Source organism: Typopeltis vanoorti, chromosome 18 (genome assembly GCF_054136105.1).
Source record: "Typopeltis vanoorti isolate ZY-2024b chromosome 18, IOZ_Tvanoo_1.0, whole genome shotgun sequence".
Classification (NCBI taxonomy): Eukaryota; Metazoa; Arthropoda; class Arachnida; order Uropygi; family Thelyphonidae; genus Typopeltis; species Typopeltis vanoorti.
The window spans coordinates 550561-566262 of NC_143566.1; the positions used below are offsets into that span (position 1 = coordinate 550561).

Consider the following 15702-nt stretch of genomic DNA (forward strand, 5'->3'; position numbering starts at 1 on the left):
TTAAAGTGATGGTTCTATAATTCTCACAATGTTTTTTTTTTGGGGGGGGGGGGGAGAGCTTGAGAAGAATACTGATGTCTTCAAATGTCTAGGCCAATATATTTTCTTCTAAACCTGTTGACAAATTTCAGTCAATATGTTCACTACTTCATTCCCAACAGCTCTCAATAATTCCACTGACACACCAAGCTCCAGGAGCTTTTCCATTGCTGATATCACTTCACTTTTCATTATCATGAGTTCCTCAACAAATTCTTCTTCAATACTATTATCTTTCTTGTACAAATCCTCTATATACTCTATCTTTTTTCACTGCATCTTCTTCCATCAGACATTTTCCCGAATTACTTCTTTACAACTCCTAATCTAGTGATAAATTACCCTATAGGTGCTGTTTCTATGGGTGTACATTGTTTTTTTCCATTGTTGTTCTAATCCTCTTCCTGTCTTCTCCAAACTTTTTAATTTCTTTCCAAGTTATACTTTAAATGCTTCATTTATAGGATTTAAATTAAATCTGATACTCTCATTTTTTTTTCTTAGCCCTTAATTTCAATTTAACTTCAGCTATCAATAATTCATGATTTGTCCCACAGTCTGCACCAGGTAGTGTTTTTTGCTGCTTGGATAGCACTCCTCCACCTTTTGCTGACAACAATATCTGTCTGATTTCTGTGTTCTCCATTAGGTGAAGTCCATGTGTACAATCTTTTATGTTGTTTGAAGCAAGTGTTTCCAATAAAGCAACTGCTCTCAACACACAACTTCAACATCCTTTCTCCTGCTTCATTCCTCAATCCTAAACAAAATTTTCCAGTGATGCCTTGTTCTTCTTTTTCACCCACTTTTGCATTCCAATCACCTAATATCAAGAGAAAATGTTTTATCAATACTGTATGCTACTTGTTGCAAGCTGCTGTAAAATTCTTCGATCTCATCTTCACTTGAATCTGTAGTGGGTACATACACCTGTATGAGTGTAATAGTCACTGGATATGCCTTTATTCTGATTAGAATTATTCTGTCAGACACTGGCTTGTAACCCAAAATGTATTTTCTGTATTCTCTTGTAACTATGAATGCTACTCCATTTCTTCAAAGGTTTTCATGTTCAGAGTAATACATCAGGAAATCATTGGTATCGAAGTGACCCATTCCTGTCCATCTCAGTTCACCGATTCCTAACATCTTAACTCGAGTTTTTCTTATTTCTTTCTTCACCGGTTCCAGTTTTCCTTTATACATGCTTCTTACATTCCACGTTCCTATTTTATGTAAATCAGTAAAGCAGAGGCGTCTTCTTCTAAGATTAACTCTATCAGAAGTTGAACTTCCAGAAGGCATTGATCCACCTTCATCATTCTTGTTAACTTGATTTTAATTGGAAGTTCCTCTCTGCTCTTTCCCAGTGTACATTTCAGTGCCCTCTGACCTGGGCATCCCATCTGCCAGCACTGTATCACAATAACTTGGGGGGGGGGGACCTAGAGAGTTCTTTTGATATGTAGCCAGCAGCAGAAAGAATGATGATTATGATGAATGATGACTGCAGGGGGGGGGGGGAAGTAAAGGTAATATTAAATTAGTAGTTCGTAAAATGATTTCATCTTCATGAGTGTGACATGCAGGGTTTTATGGCATTTGAAAGGGAGGAAGAAAGACTGACTATGAGTGAACATGAGGTGTATATGGGGAATTGAGTGAACTTGATGCTATAACTGTGGGATTTGATGATAATCACCATGTGTTTTGAGGGAATTTGCCTGGAAGTTCCAAAGGAGTGGGAGTAATGCAAGATTGTACCACTTTATAAAGGAGGTGACAGAGGTAAAACTTCAAATTATAGGCAATCTGTGTGTCAGATGTTGTGGTTAAATTGTTGGAAAGGTTAGTGAGAGCCTTGATCCAGAATTGAGTTGACAAGAGTGATATTCTCTTTGATAGACAGCATGGATTTGCTAAAGGAAGATCATGTTTTAGTATTCTTATTATTACAATAAGATAACAGATGCATTGGACAAGGGAGATGCATATGCAGTGGAATACTTCAATTTTGCAAAGGATAGATTGTCACTTTTGAAAATTATGGAGACAACTACCGTGTTTGAATAAAAACTTTAGTTTAATATAACTAAAATCTACATTCGACATTTCGACCTTTATGTCAAGGTCATCTTCTGGAGCATACAACTATACACAGAAAACAAGCTACACTACAATCAAACTGGTTTGTTAAAGACACTGACCAACCGCTACAACAATTGTTGGCCTGACCTTTCTTGGTGAAAAAAAATATATAAAAAAATAAAAACAAATTCCATACCAACTGGCTGGAATGTACATGATGTTAATATATGTATATAGATAGATACTTGTTGTTGTGCCCAATGTATTTCTACAACCAACAGATAACATTAATAATAGGACTCTAGCATTGATGTATAATTTTCTTTCTTTATTTATTTTTTTTATTTTTATTTTTTTTCACCAGAGGTCAGGCCAACAATTGTTGTAGTGGTTGGTCAGTGTCTTTAACAAACCAGTTTGATTGTAGTGTGGCTTGTTTTCTGTGTATAGTTGTATGCTCCAGAAGATGACCTTGACATAAAGGGCGAAACGTCGAATGTAGATTTTAGTTATATTAAATTAAAGTTTTTATTCAAACACGGTAGTTGTCTCCATAATTTTCAAAAATGCATTCGGATCGCCGTGTAAGCTTAAAAGAAAGGATAGATTGTCACGTGTTACGTTCACTGTTAAATTGAAATGGATGTGGTTAGATAATAGATTGTGTTGGATTGGAGATGGTCTATGTGACAGGTATCAATAAGTTGTGTATGAGGGAAAAAATATCCCAGAAGAGGAAAGTCACTAGTGATGCACCTCAGGGGTCTGTTTTTAGGACCATTGCTGTTTAATTAGTTAATGATATTGGGGAAGGTTTAAATGGTGCAAAGTTGGGAAGAACTATGAGGAGTAGAGCAGATGTTGTGGCTTTGCAAGAGTTATTGAACAGACTGAATGAATTTGGGAGTGGGGTGCCATCTCATTGTTGCAAAGTGTAATATGTTAAAATTTGGAAAATAACAAAGATGGGGTGCGAAGTATAGAATTGGTAGGGTTCTATTGGGGGATGCAGAGGAAATAAGGGGTCTGTGGATTGATGTTGGATAAAGACCTAAAATTTGAGTGGACATATTGTTAAAATTAAAGATAGCACAACAAATCCTTGCAGTGATGCAGAAGATGCTGGCTTATATAAGTAAGGAGATTATGGTTCACTTGTATGATGTCCTTATTAAAGCACATATGGACTACTGTGCAAACCTCGGGTTTCAAATAATGAAGAAATATTGGAAAGGGGTCCAGAGGCGATTGTCTAAGGTAGTTTCTGAAATATTGTGTATGAAGAAAGGTTGAAAAAATGCATTTTGTACCATGTAGTGGATAGGAAGGGGAGGGGCATTGATAAGAGACAAATTGTTAAGGGGTTTTTAGCAGATTAACATGGTGGAAGAAGTTCTTCATAGAATCGGAGGAGAACAAGAGGTCATCCCTGGTAGCTGTATAAGGAGGGATGCAAGTGAGTGAGAAGCAGGATTTCTTGCATGGAGAGTAGTGAATTATTAGATGTATTGACAGAGAAACTGGTGGCTGCAGAGAACTTGAGCGTATTAATTCACAGTACGATTGAGTGCGCACACACACTGTGGGTGTGTGAGTGAGTGACAGAGAGACCATCCATAATAAATTTTTGACTCCATGGAGGTCTGATGATGATATTAATTACTATCTGTAAGTGTTTCTCCAACCTAAAGGGTAGGCTACATATGATGATTAGTTAAATTCTGTACTCAATATATTTCCTACTTTTGTAGAATGTTTTACATGTTCATATTCCATTAGTCAACTTCTGTTAAAAGCTGTCTAATAGATTGAGCAGAGGTCATCCACTTCAGTTGAATATTATTATTGTTGTAACAACCTTTATGGAATCTAGATTCATCATGGCGTTATCACTCAAGGAGCATCATATTGAACCTTAAACTCGCCCACACCCCAGCATTTACAGTGCATTTTCACGTACCCACCACTCTTCACGTAAAACTCCCTCAAAACCCAAATCTTGAATCTCATCTTGTGTTCTGTATTTGGTATAACCATGAAGCACAATTCCACCATATTTCCTTATATTTCTGCACTCCAAAGTTTTGAACACCTTACACTTTTTAATATTAAAACTACAATTGCACTCATTTGTCCAGGCTTCAAATTTTCCTGAAGAGAATTAACATTGATCACTTCTTATAACTCTAACCTTGCATCATCAGCAAACAACTAAGATTTCAGTCAATCCACATGAAAGATCATTAACAAATAAGTTAAATAACACGTGCCCAAGAACAGAACCCTGTGGCACACCACTTGTTGCATTCCTTTTCCAAGACTACCTTATCATACACAGCTTGCTGGTGTTGTTCTGAGAACCAGATGCTAGTCTTCTCTAGGGTTCCCATAATGTTTTACTAAAATCTGGGACATTCTGAAATTTTTACTTAAAAAACCTGGGACATGTAAAAAATTGAGAAAACCAAAAATAAAACTATTATATATGTTGCACTTTAAATTAAATGCTGCTATAAACATACATTAACATTAAATCCACTTTAAAAAAGGATTATTAATCACAAACATATTTAATTAGAAAAATATTTATCCGATTTATGGATCTGTTCAGGAATTTTTTTTTTCTTTTGATATTTGATCATAGAACTCAGCACAAGAGAAATTCTTAAAATATGTCTTTACAATGATTAAAGCTTTTACTGTCTCAGTTTTAAGTCTGTTTTTTTCATCAGTCCAAAGCACATTTATTAATGAAAAAAGACATTCAACAGCTGCATTAGTTCCTGGCAGTGCTAAACAAAAACTAACTAGGCATTTAATACTCCCAGAATTTATACCCTGCTTTCTAAAATGAGCAAACATTTCACACCATTTATCACTGACACTTTGATCCTTCTGCTCACTCCACACTTCAAATTTGCTTTCACAATATTTTTTTCACACATACAAACTCATCAAATAAGTCCTCTTCATTCACAATAAAACTTGGTGACACTGTCTGCATGAATATGTAGCTTTCTTGTATGTTCTTCCAAGTCACAGGATCCTTTCCCTTCAAATTAATCCAATCCATAGACTGAAGAGGTGTGAGAAATGGTGTGCACCACTCCTGAATATATTCAATACAGGTGCAGTAGAAATCTACTACATAACTTTCAAACTTTTCAGCTGTTATGTGTCTTTCTTTTTCTAATTCTTGCAACTGTCTTCTCACAGTAGTTGTAAGAAACTTTTCTGCCTTCCTACAATTTAACCTTTCCACCAGTTTGTTTGTTTCATCCTTCACTTCAATTACTGTTATATCCTGCTTTTCAATACATTTAATGGTATCATGAAAGGTTTTTAACTGGCTGGCAAGGAAATGCAGGAGTGTAATTGAAAGTGGATTTTCAAAGAAATTTTTGAGACTGATAGAAAGAAAATTTGTCAATAGAAAGAAAATATGATTTCAATGAAGGGAACATGTCAATAACCCTCTGGATTGCAGGCAAAAGAGAGAGCCATCTTGTCTTGCTACTACCCAAAACAGTTTTATACTCTGTGTTTGTGAATTCACAAAATGATTTAAGTTCCTCAACAATATATGTGGAAATGTTGGTAAATCTTGTTAGTTATTAACTGAAAATCGATAGGTAAGCAATCTGAAGCAGTCTGCACAGCATTATGTATCACATGTGCAGGACAACCAATTCCAATTAAATCGTTCACATTGTTTTCTTGCATTTTGAAGTACAGATTATCCTTTCTCTTCTTTCCACCAAAGTTTGTATTTGTATTATCTGCTAATATAGCAATAATCTTTTTCAGGAGATCTAACTTCTGTAACACTTCCAACACATAAGAAAATAAAAGTTCTGAAGTTTCACCACCTGAATTAACTAACTCCAACACATTCAGCTTCACACCTTTTTCTGGATGATAGTATCTAATGACCAGAGGCACTAATTTCATGTCAAAGTGGTTTGATGAATTGATTAGTACTGATATAAAATGAACTTCTTTTAGCTCTTACTCAATCTGCTTTGTCGCCAATGGCACAATAACATTGGTTATTATTGCCTTGCACTTTGTTTGCGAACATATGAATTTATTGTTGAAAATTTTTTTTCACAATGATTGTTGTGCAGTCCATGGAGTTATAGCTGTGGTTATGCACCGCTGTGTGATACGCGAAGGTTGCTACCTGCACTGCCAGTGATAAATCTTTTTCCCTTTCACTCTTGGTTTTCACAATTAAAAAATTATTTATACTGCAGTTGGAAGCCTTGCTTCGAACAGCAGCTTTGTTTTTTCATTTTCACATGGTTGACTACATCTGACCGACCACCATGCGAAATGCAAACAGCAAATTTACAGTTACAAAGTACATTCCACATTTTCAACCACACCTTTAATGAAAGGAAACTCTCTTCTAATATTATCATTAATACTGCACTTACGTTTCGGCATTATAGGGGTAGCAAACGATAAAAATTATAACACGCAAAGTATTGATCAAGTAAGATACTGTTATAACAGAAGCATGGCCAAAAAAGAACATTGCCATTAGTTATTATTAGTTAGTTATATTATTTATAATACTAATGATTATTATTATAAATAATAATTAAAATTTATTATTATCAACATTGTAATAGAAATTGGTACTAAAAATGAGATAAAATCCGTTTATCCATTTTTTCCTGAAGGATACTTAAAAAAGCAGGACTTTTGGAATTAACTCGGGACATTTTTATAAAAAATGGGATGAATATGATCCCTAGTCTTCTCCAGCTTGTACACCAATTTGTTCCTCCCACTCCTAGCAGGTCCAATCAATACATGGTAATTGAAATTTATTATTATTAGACATTCATTCTTACTGGCTCATTTGAAATGTTTTGAAAAAGCTCATCATAATCCTCAACACCACACTGGCATTGGCATCTACTGGGATCAGTTGATATATACTGTTGCATATATAGTAAAGTCACTATTTGACTTGTAGGCCATCCACTAAAATATGGCAGAGTATATTACAATATGATTGCACCTGAATGCAGAATATGTGGGAATTGTGTTTTTCATCAAAACTACATGCAGATAAAGAGCTGAGTTAGTTGTGACTGGCTAGGGTCAAATTCAAATCAACATAGTATTTTGTACTCTAAGAAACATAGCATATAATTTAGTTTTGTGTTAAAACCATAAGATGATTGTGTTTACTTCTCAAGCCACAAGTGATTAGTTATTGTGCAAAAGTATTTGTGATATATATGACTGATGGCATCTAAGGCTCTTAGTACTGTGTTCATTGTATTGTATTTTATTTTATAATTCTATTATTTTAGTCTAAGTTGAATTTTTTTAGCCTAAATTGAATAGAAGCAAAGCTTCCATTACTAAAATAGTTTTGCTTTTCCATGTTTATAACAAATTATAGGAGAATGATGAAATTTTCAGATAATTCAAAGTACAAAATAGTGTAATTTTTATTATTCACTGTTCTTTCTCTTTCATCGACTAATATTCATGTTTTTTTTTTTTGTAGCTCTTCCTTTCATGTTTGTGTAACTTACAAAGTGAATCACTGCTTAATGAGGTAAGTAATTTTGTCCCTTGTTTAGAAAACCACAGACATTTTGAAATTAATGTCTCAATTATAATAGCTTGAAATCTAATTTCATATTCTATTTCTCAAATAATTTTCCTCTCTTTTATGTCACAATCAGCATTCGCATTCTTTCAGAAGATTGAGTTTTAACTTTTGGCCTCAGTGAAGTAGAGGTGTATTCTATAGACTCAACTTTTGTTCCCAATCATAATTTTGTGAAGAGAAGCATTGCCTTCCCTTTGGGAACATAAAAGCAATCAGCAGAAAACTTCCAGTTTTATCCATTTCTTTTTGTTAGTAAACTGACAACTTGCACACACTTTATTGTGTAACCCTTTTCTAAAAACATTTGGGTGTCATGCCAATCTGACATTCACTTAAATTGCTGGTGATTGTTCACCAGTACTTTTTAAATATCATCAATTATGATTTTTAACTGCATACTTTCAATTGTACTCACACATTTCCATAGATAAAAATTTGATTGCTGTTTCAGTTTTACACGTTTTGAGAAACTTGTAAAAGACTCATCTGTTTAGTACATAACAGAAGGTGTATAACTTCATTTGTACATTACTACATACAAACTGCAGCAGAGAGAGATGAAGGAACAGAACAAGACTAGATGTAAATTATACTCATCAAGAAATGATATTTCATTTAATCCTTTTTCTAAGTGTAAACATGTTTGTGCATCAAGTATTTTCCTGACTAGCCTAATTGTATATAGAGGATGATCACTTTACATTATTTGCTTAGTATCTCATATTGCAAAGCACACTTCCTTTCCGAAGTGCATAATGCTATACATTGGAAGAGTCACTGCCAAGACTGATTTTGACCTTTGAGGTCTCATCAGTTAGAGCTAGACCCAGAAAGATGCCAAGGTTGAATTATGCAGAAGTTATCTATTTCTCTTATACAAGTAACAAAACAGGTGTATCACCTGATCAGAGATAGTCATAGAAAGTTTTTTTCACTTGCATTTTGCACTTCTGAAAGGAGTGTGTTTTGCATTATGGGATACTAAGGCAATTGATGTGCAGTCATCAACTTCTATACAAATGGGCAGGTTGTGAAGGTACTCCAGGTACAGACTTTGTTTGCTTTCACTTGAAGATTATAAACAGGAATACAAAGATTAATATGAATGTTAAAACAGTAAGCAAGAATATAATTTCTTAGCAAGTATAATTTACTTTCTAACCAAGTGAAAAAACTTTCCAAGACTGAACATGTTTTGAGGCCACTCACACTCTACTTATAACTTTTGGAATGTACCTTGTAATTACCATAATATTGGTGTGACAAAAAATATATAGAGGGTTGATGCCTCATCTTTTCTTGCTCCCCCCTACACACACACACACAAAAGAGTTCTTGTGAATCCAATTCACAAGGACAGTGTGAATTCGTCATTAGGTGAGTCTTACTATAAGTAAAGAGCAACGATAAAAAAATTAATAAAATCAACCAACACCTTTTTGTTCCTGTATAGGGAGTTGGCGAGGTTGTTTTAGCCCTATCTAACTTTTGGAGACTGAGTGGGCAGTTCAATCTCCATTGGTAGCCAATCAGAGATAGCTGGCCCAAGGCTATCACTAATTAATCAGTACACAGTGAAGAAGATGGCTAATAAGTGCCACCATCTCGTGGTCACTAACCCTGATACAAACTTTTAATGTCTGCAAATAGTATGGGTTCGATGGCCGATTTTGTTGAGTTTACAGGAGAAAAAACCTGCTGCCCATGCCAGGAATTGACTAACTCGGGAACCGGTTGAAAAAAGGCTTAGTCGGCCACTAGACTCAAACTTATAAGTCTTTCTTTGTGCATTCAAGCATCATAGAGTGCAAATGCCACTTCTGCTGAGCTACACGGGCTCCTGTAAAGAGCAACCATCAATACCTAGTCAATAAAAAATAAATAAATAAATAATCAGCTAACGCATTTTTATTCCCGTATATAGGGTGTAGGCGAGGCCATTTATTCCTATCTAACTTTTGGAGACAGTGGGCAGTTCAATCTCCACTGGCAGCCAATCAGAGATAGCTGGCCCAAGGGTATCACTAATTAAGTGGCACGCAGTGAAGAGAGACGGCTCAACAAGTGCCGCCATCTCGTGGTCCTAACCCTAACATAATATATTTAATGTCTGAAACAATGTTCTACAGTCGATTTTCTTGAGTTTACGGGACGAAAAAGTTTCCGGAAGAAAAAACCTGCATGCCCGTGCCAGAGATCGACTAACTCAGGAACGGGCGAAAAAAATCTTGGAAAAATTTCCCCTAGTCAACGACTAGATTCGAAACAAAGTCTTCCTTCATGCGGTCAAGTGCCATGGTGTGCAAACGGCACATCCACTGAGCTACACAGTAAGATACCACAATTAGGAAAGCATGGTAAAGAACAATTGTGGTAAAGGTAATTATGGTGTCTCATTGACTTGGTAGTGAATCTTTAACATATATAAAAAATAGTTTTGTTTTATATTATATTAAATATTCACAGCCAGTAAGGCTTATAGTAGCAAACAAATTAATCCGAACAAGACAAATTTTCGTTAAGTTTTTGGTTTTAGTTCACTATTTTGCTTCAGTGCTGCATGTTTTAACTGTCTCTGCAATGTATATTAATAGTGTTGTGTGTTTTTAATAGTGTTTTATTCACTTTTTGTAGCTATAAAATGGATACAAATCCAAGAAAGCATTCAAAAATATGTACTCTTTCTCAGCACGCATCCATGACTCAAGGACAAATCGCCAGTGAGTGTGATGTTGGTTTGGGTACTATTAATGTGATATTAAAGAGGTTTGTGTAGACAGGTACCTTTTCTACTGCAAAAAAGGAAAATATGGTTGAAAACGGAAAACTACACTTATTCAAGATCATTTACTAGTTAGGAAAAGCAAAGTGAATCCAAGATTGTCTGCTATAGACTTAAATAGAGATTCAGCAGCTACTAGGATTAACGTTTCCAACAAACAGTCCATCAGCAGTAGTTGGAAGCAGGGAGGACTGACTGTCCACAAACCAAAAAACAAAACAACTGTTTGTGAAAACTATGCAGAGAAAGAGGCTCCAGTGAGCAAAAGTATACAAAGATTGGACTTTTGAGAAGTGGTAGAAGGTCATATTCTCAGATGAGAGCCATTTCTTTATCCAAGGAGAGTGAGTACCTTATATTTGTAAATCAGTGACTGAAAAATCTTCCTCTGCCCACCTTCAACGAGTTTCTAAACACCCAGCTATAAAAATATTTTTAATTTCCTAAATGCTTTTCAGTCAAACATTGTTCTTCTTTTCATTTCTTCCATGTTATTTTTGATCAATTCATATCCGATGTCCTAAATAAATGTAATGGTTCACTTATTTTCATCATCACTGATTTTTATTATATTATATGAGTGTAATTCATGTGGATTTGGACTAAAGATAACTGTATCACCAGCAAAGTGAAATGGCTTAATTGATACCTCCCATTTATCCTCATACCTTTCTCTTCCCAGTCAGAGTATTCCAAATATGTTGTGAATAGTTTTGGGGATACTGTGTATTATGCCTTCTGTATTCCACACTGCAAATGTTTCCATTAAAATGAATTGTTGGTGTTGCATTGGTATATGCTCATTGGATGGTCCTTATATATCAGGGGTGGCCAAGACGTTGACCGCAAGGCACCTGAATGTAGCAAATTATTCGTTTCTTAACGAATATATCAAATTAAACGAATAAATAGATTGCAAATGAATAGATAAATGATAATCAAAATTATTATTTGATAAAAAAAATTGTCAAACATGTCAAACTAATTTATTTCTAATCTGATGTAAAGTTTATAATTTAGCGGTTAACAACGAAGCCATCGCTTTACAGCAGTCATGTGATTCGCTTCGTCCAGAACCATTCGCTTGATGGTTCTTAACGTGCCCAATGGTAACACGTTTGATGACGTGTACACTTTATCAATCTTTAGTGTGTATTATTTTAAATTAAGCAAGTGAATGCAATTAGTATTGTTAAAAAATAAAAATAAAAAACAATTAAGGATAACAATGAGTGAGCCAAGAACAAGTGTGAAAAAAATAAAAACTTATCACTATCAAAAAGAATGGGAAGAAGATTTTTTCTTTATTATGATGAAAGACAAATGCGTATGTATAATTTGCAACGCGAATGTGGCTTTACCAAAAAAAGCAAATGTTGAAAGACACTATCGAACTGTTTATAAAAACTATGAAGAAGATTATCCACAGGGCACTGCCTTAAGAAAAGCAAAGGTACATCAAATGAAGACACTACTGACAGCACAACAAAATATTTTCATCAAGTACAATACAGACGCAAAGGCTGCTACAATTGCATCATTCAAAGTTGCTGAAACTTTAATTAAATGTAATAAGCCTTTTCAAGATGGAGAATTATGGAAGGAAGCCCTTCATCAAAGCTGGTGAAATATTACAAAATTTTAAGAATAAATCAGAAATAATAACTGCTATTAACAATGTGTCATTATCACGAAACACAATCATGCATAGAGCAGAAGAAACCAGCCGGAACCTTGAAGAGATTCTGCATGAAAACATAAACAAGCGCAATTTTTTGTCACTACAGTTTGACGAATCTACTTATTATGCTGGTACTGCACAATTATGTATTTTTATTCGAATGGTTTTTGAGGATATGTCGGCCACAGAAGAATTATTAACCATTATTCCATTTCAAGGACGAACAAGAGGTCAAGATATCTATGATTTATTTAAGAATTACATTGTACGTACAAGTTTTCCAATTCATAAGTTAGTGTCAATAACTATGCATGGAGTGCCTGCAATGGTAGGTAATAAAATCGGTTTCGTCACTCTTTGTAAAAACAATGAAGATATACCAAGTTTTGTGGACTATCATTGCATCATCCATCAGCAGGCCTTGTGTTCAAAAGTACTGAAATTCAATCATGTTATGAATGTTGCTTTCAAAATTGTTAATTCAGTAAGATCAAATAACTTGCTGTGTCATCAATTTCGGGCTTTGCTAAAAGAATGCGAGAGTGAGCATAGTGAATTATTGTTACATACTGACGTAACATGGTTAAGCCACGCCACATTTTTAACAAGATTCAGAACACTTCTAGAAATAAATTCGCTTTTGAAAAACAGAGATGATTCACATCCAGAATTAAATGATAAAGAATGGCTACTTGACCTCTCCTTTTTTTGTGATATTACATAAAAACTAAATAACCTAAACTTAGAATTTCAAGGAAAAAATAAAACAATTATTGATGTGATAAGCTCCTTAAAATCATTAAAGGAAAAAATAAACATGCTTGAAACACAATTAAAGCAGTGCGAATTGAAACATTTTAAAAATTTGGCCGACCAGTCAAGGGATATACAAAACGTCACCTTTAATAAACACGCTGAAAGCATAAGACCTTTAATGAATGATTTGAGGTAATATTTGTAGGAATCAGTAAGCTCGATGATATCACTACTTTTTTATCATATCCCTTTAATGAAAATATTAATGTTGAAAGCTTCAAAATTGAATGAATTTCTCTACACAAATAGAGTAGATTTTGAAGAATAAATTATAAAAATGAAATGCGATATCGACCTCAAATCAATTGCTTCAAATAATAGTTTTTGGAAGTTGATCCACAAAAGTAAATATCCAAATATTTGGAAAATCGTCACTTATTTTAACGCATTTTTTGGATCAACTTATTTGTGCGAATCGGCATTCCCGTTGTATGAATGCTATTAAGACAAAGCATAGATCGCAGCTAAGTGATCAACATTGGAATTGTGTTTACAAATTTCTTTAAGTTCATACGATCCAGATTATGATCGCTTAGCTGCATCTATGCAATGTCATGTATTGTCCAATTAAATTAAAATATTCAATTTTGTTTTTATAATTTTATTTAGTTTTTTGTATTTTTCATTGTTGATTTTTTTTTTTTTTTTTTTTTTTTTGTTATATTTATTGCCTTATAAACTTTTAAAAATCTCGAAAATATTCCACAATTTTCTATCGCATCTATAGTTGCCTGCAGAGATATTTTCACTAGGTAAGTAGCCCCCAATGTCTAAAAGTTTGGCCACCCGTGCTATATATGATTCCTGCACTTATGGAATACTTAAGGCACTACAAAATGAGTTTGTACTGAATCAAAGTCTTTCCCATAATCAATAAAACATTGATTTATTACACTCATTACACTGCTCAATAATCTATTGTACAACTTGAATATGATCATTTTTCCTGAAGATATTTGTAAAGCTTGCCTGTGAGCCAAGATTTTTTGTAAACACTTTTTTAAATCATTAGGATTTCACCTTTTTTGTGTATTAGAATAAGGGTAACATTTTTCCATGCTCGTGATGAATAATTTTTCTTCAGATATGGTGTAAAAAATTTAGCTAAGATTTTGTGGATCACTTCCCCACCTGCTTTTATAAGTTCAGGTATGACTCCATCCTCACCTGTAGCTTTACCATTTTGCATGCTTTAGATGCTCTACATAACTTCTTGTAGAGTTTGCAGCACTTCAATTATTTAACAGGGGGAGTACAGGATCTTATGATAGTACTACATGAAAAGTAATATCATTACTAAGTTCCTATCAACAAATTTCCTTCATATTAGCATGTTATCTGTCAACATTCCAATATTATCACATCTTTTATTTTGTCTTCTAAGGCACTTTTTACTTTATCAATCCACCTACATCTTGGTCCTCCTCTGGCCTTTTTTCCTGCCATCTTGGCAAAGAACACTTCTTTAACTAATCTTTCCTCTCACATTATGTTTAAGTGACCATACCAATTGAGATTAGCTCTACTAACCCATTCCTGAATGCTAACAATGTCAAGTTGTTTCCTAATATTCTCATTTGGTATGGTCACTATGGTATTGGTATTGATGCCATCTGTTCATGTCCCTTATCTTTCTCAGGACTCGCGTATTTGTGGTCTCCAGTCTTTGGTCAAGAATTTTATTTCTAATCCCAGTTCTCAGAAGTTAAAATTGGTTTAAACACTGTCTTCTAGTTTAGTGTTTTGACTAATCTCTCTCTAATTCCATATAAATTTATTCAGCTGACTTCCCCATACCAACTTTGCTAATTCTGCTGTTTATTCCAAATTTAATTTGCCATTTTCATTAAAAATTGTGCCTGAATATCTGAAATGTTTTACCTGTTCTATAGGTTCTCCATTCAAGATGCAGTTGATGTTTTCAGTTTTCCTGCTTATTTTCATTGTCTTTTTAATGCTGATTTTCATAACTAATTTATTACAACACTCACCCAATTTGTTCAGGGAATGAGGCAGACTTGTCCTAAATTTATTTTGGAGTATAACATCATTTGCATAAAGTAAACATTTCCTATTTTAATATCAGGTTTAATACTGCATTCCTTTGTAATGTGATCCATATAGATGATGAATAAATAACAGTGTTATTCATCATCTGTATCTCCATCAATTCTAACTACTAATTTACAACTCAGATAGAGACTATGTATTGCTTGATATAAAGTCTCTTTTACGCCATATAACTGGAGCATTTTGAACAACTCTCTTCTTGGCACCTTGTCATATGCTTTTTCCAGATCTACAAAACTTAAATGCAGATCCTTGTTATATTCCCATGATTTCTCAATGGTTTGTCTTAACATGAAAATCTGATCCTGACAACCTCTGTTTGGCCTGAACCCAGCTTGTTCTTCTCCAAGTTTCTCCTACACAATTTTTCTTAGCCATTTCTCAAAAATATTTACATAAATCTTACCAGGAACACTGAGTGGAGAAATTCCTCTAATTCAGCTTTATTGAATTTTTTGTAGATGGGTGCTATTAGCGCTCAACTGCAATCATCTGGCATCTGACCCTCTGACTAAACCTTCTGAATTATGGAGTATAGCCACTTTATAGCTTTTATACCTTCATATTTTGGCATTTCTGGTTGAATAT

The 15702-nt window shown here is 34.2% G+C and overlaps 1 protein-coding gene across 3 annotated transcripts in view; it reads left to right on the forward strand.

Moving 5' to 3' along the window:
* LOC150096456 (pleckstrin homology domain-containing family G member 5-like) overlaps positions 1-15702 on the forward strand; it is a 322023-nt gene that overhangs the window by 71256 nt on the left and 235065 nt on the right. For all 3 annotated transcript variants that reach the window (XM_090408400.1, XM_090408402.1, XM_090408401.1), the window contains exon 4: positions 7658-7708. In XM_090408400.1, the coding sequence (XP_090264526.1) occupies positions 7658-7708 (51 nt within the window). The remainder of the gene's footprint in view (positions 1-7657; positions 7709-15702) is intronic.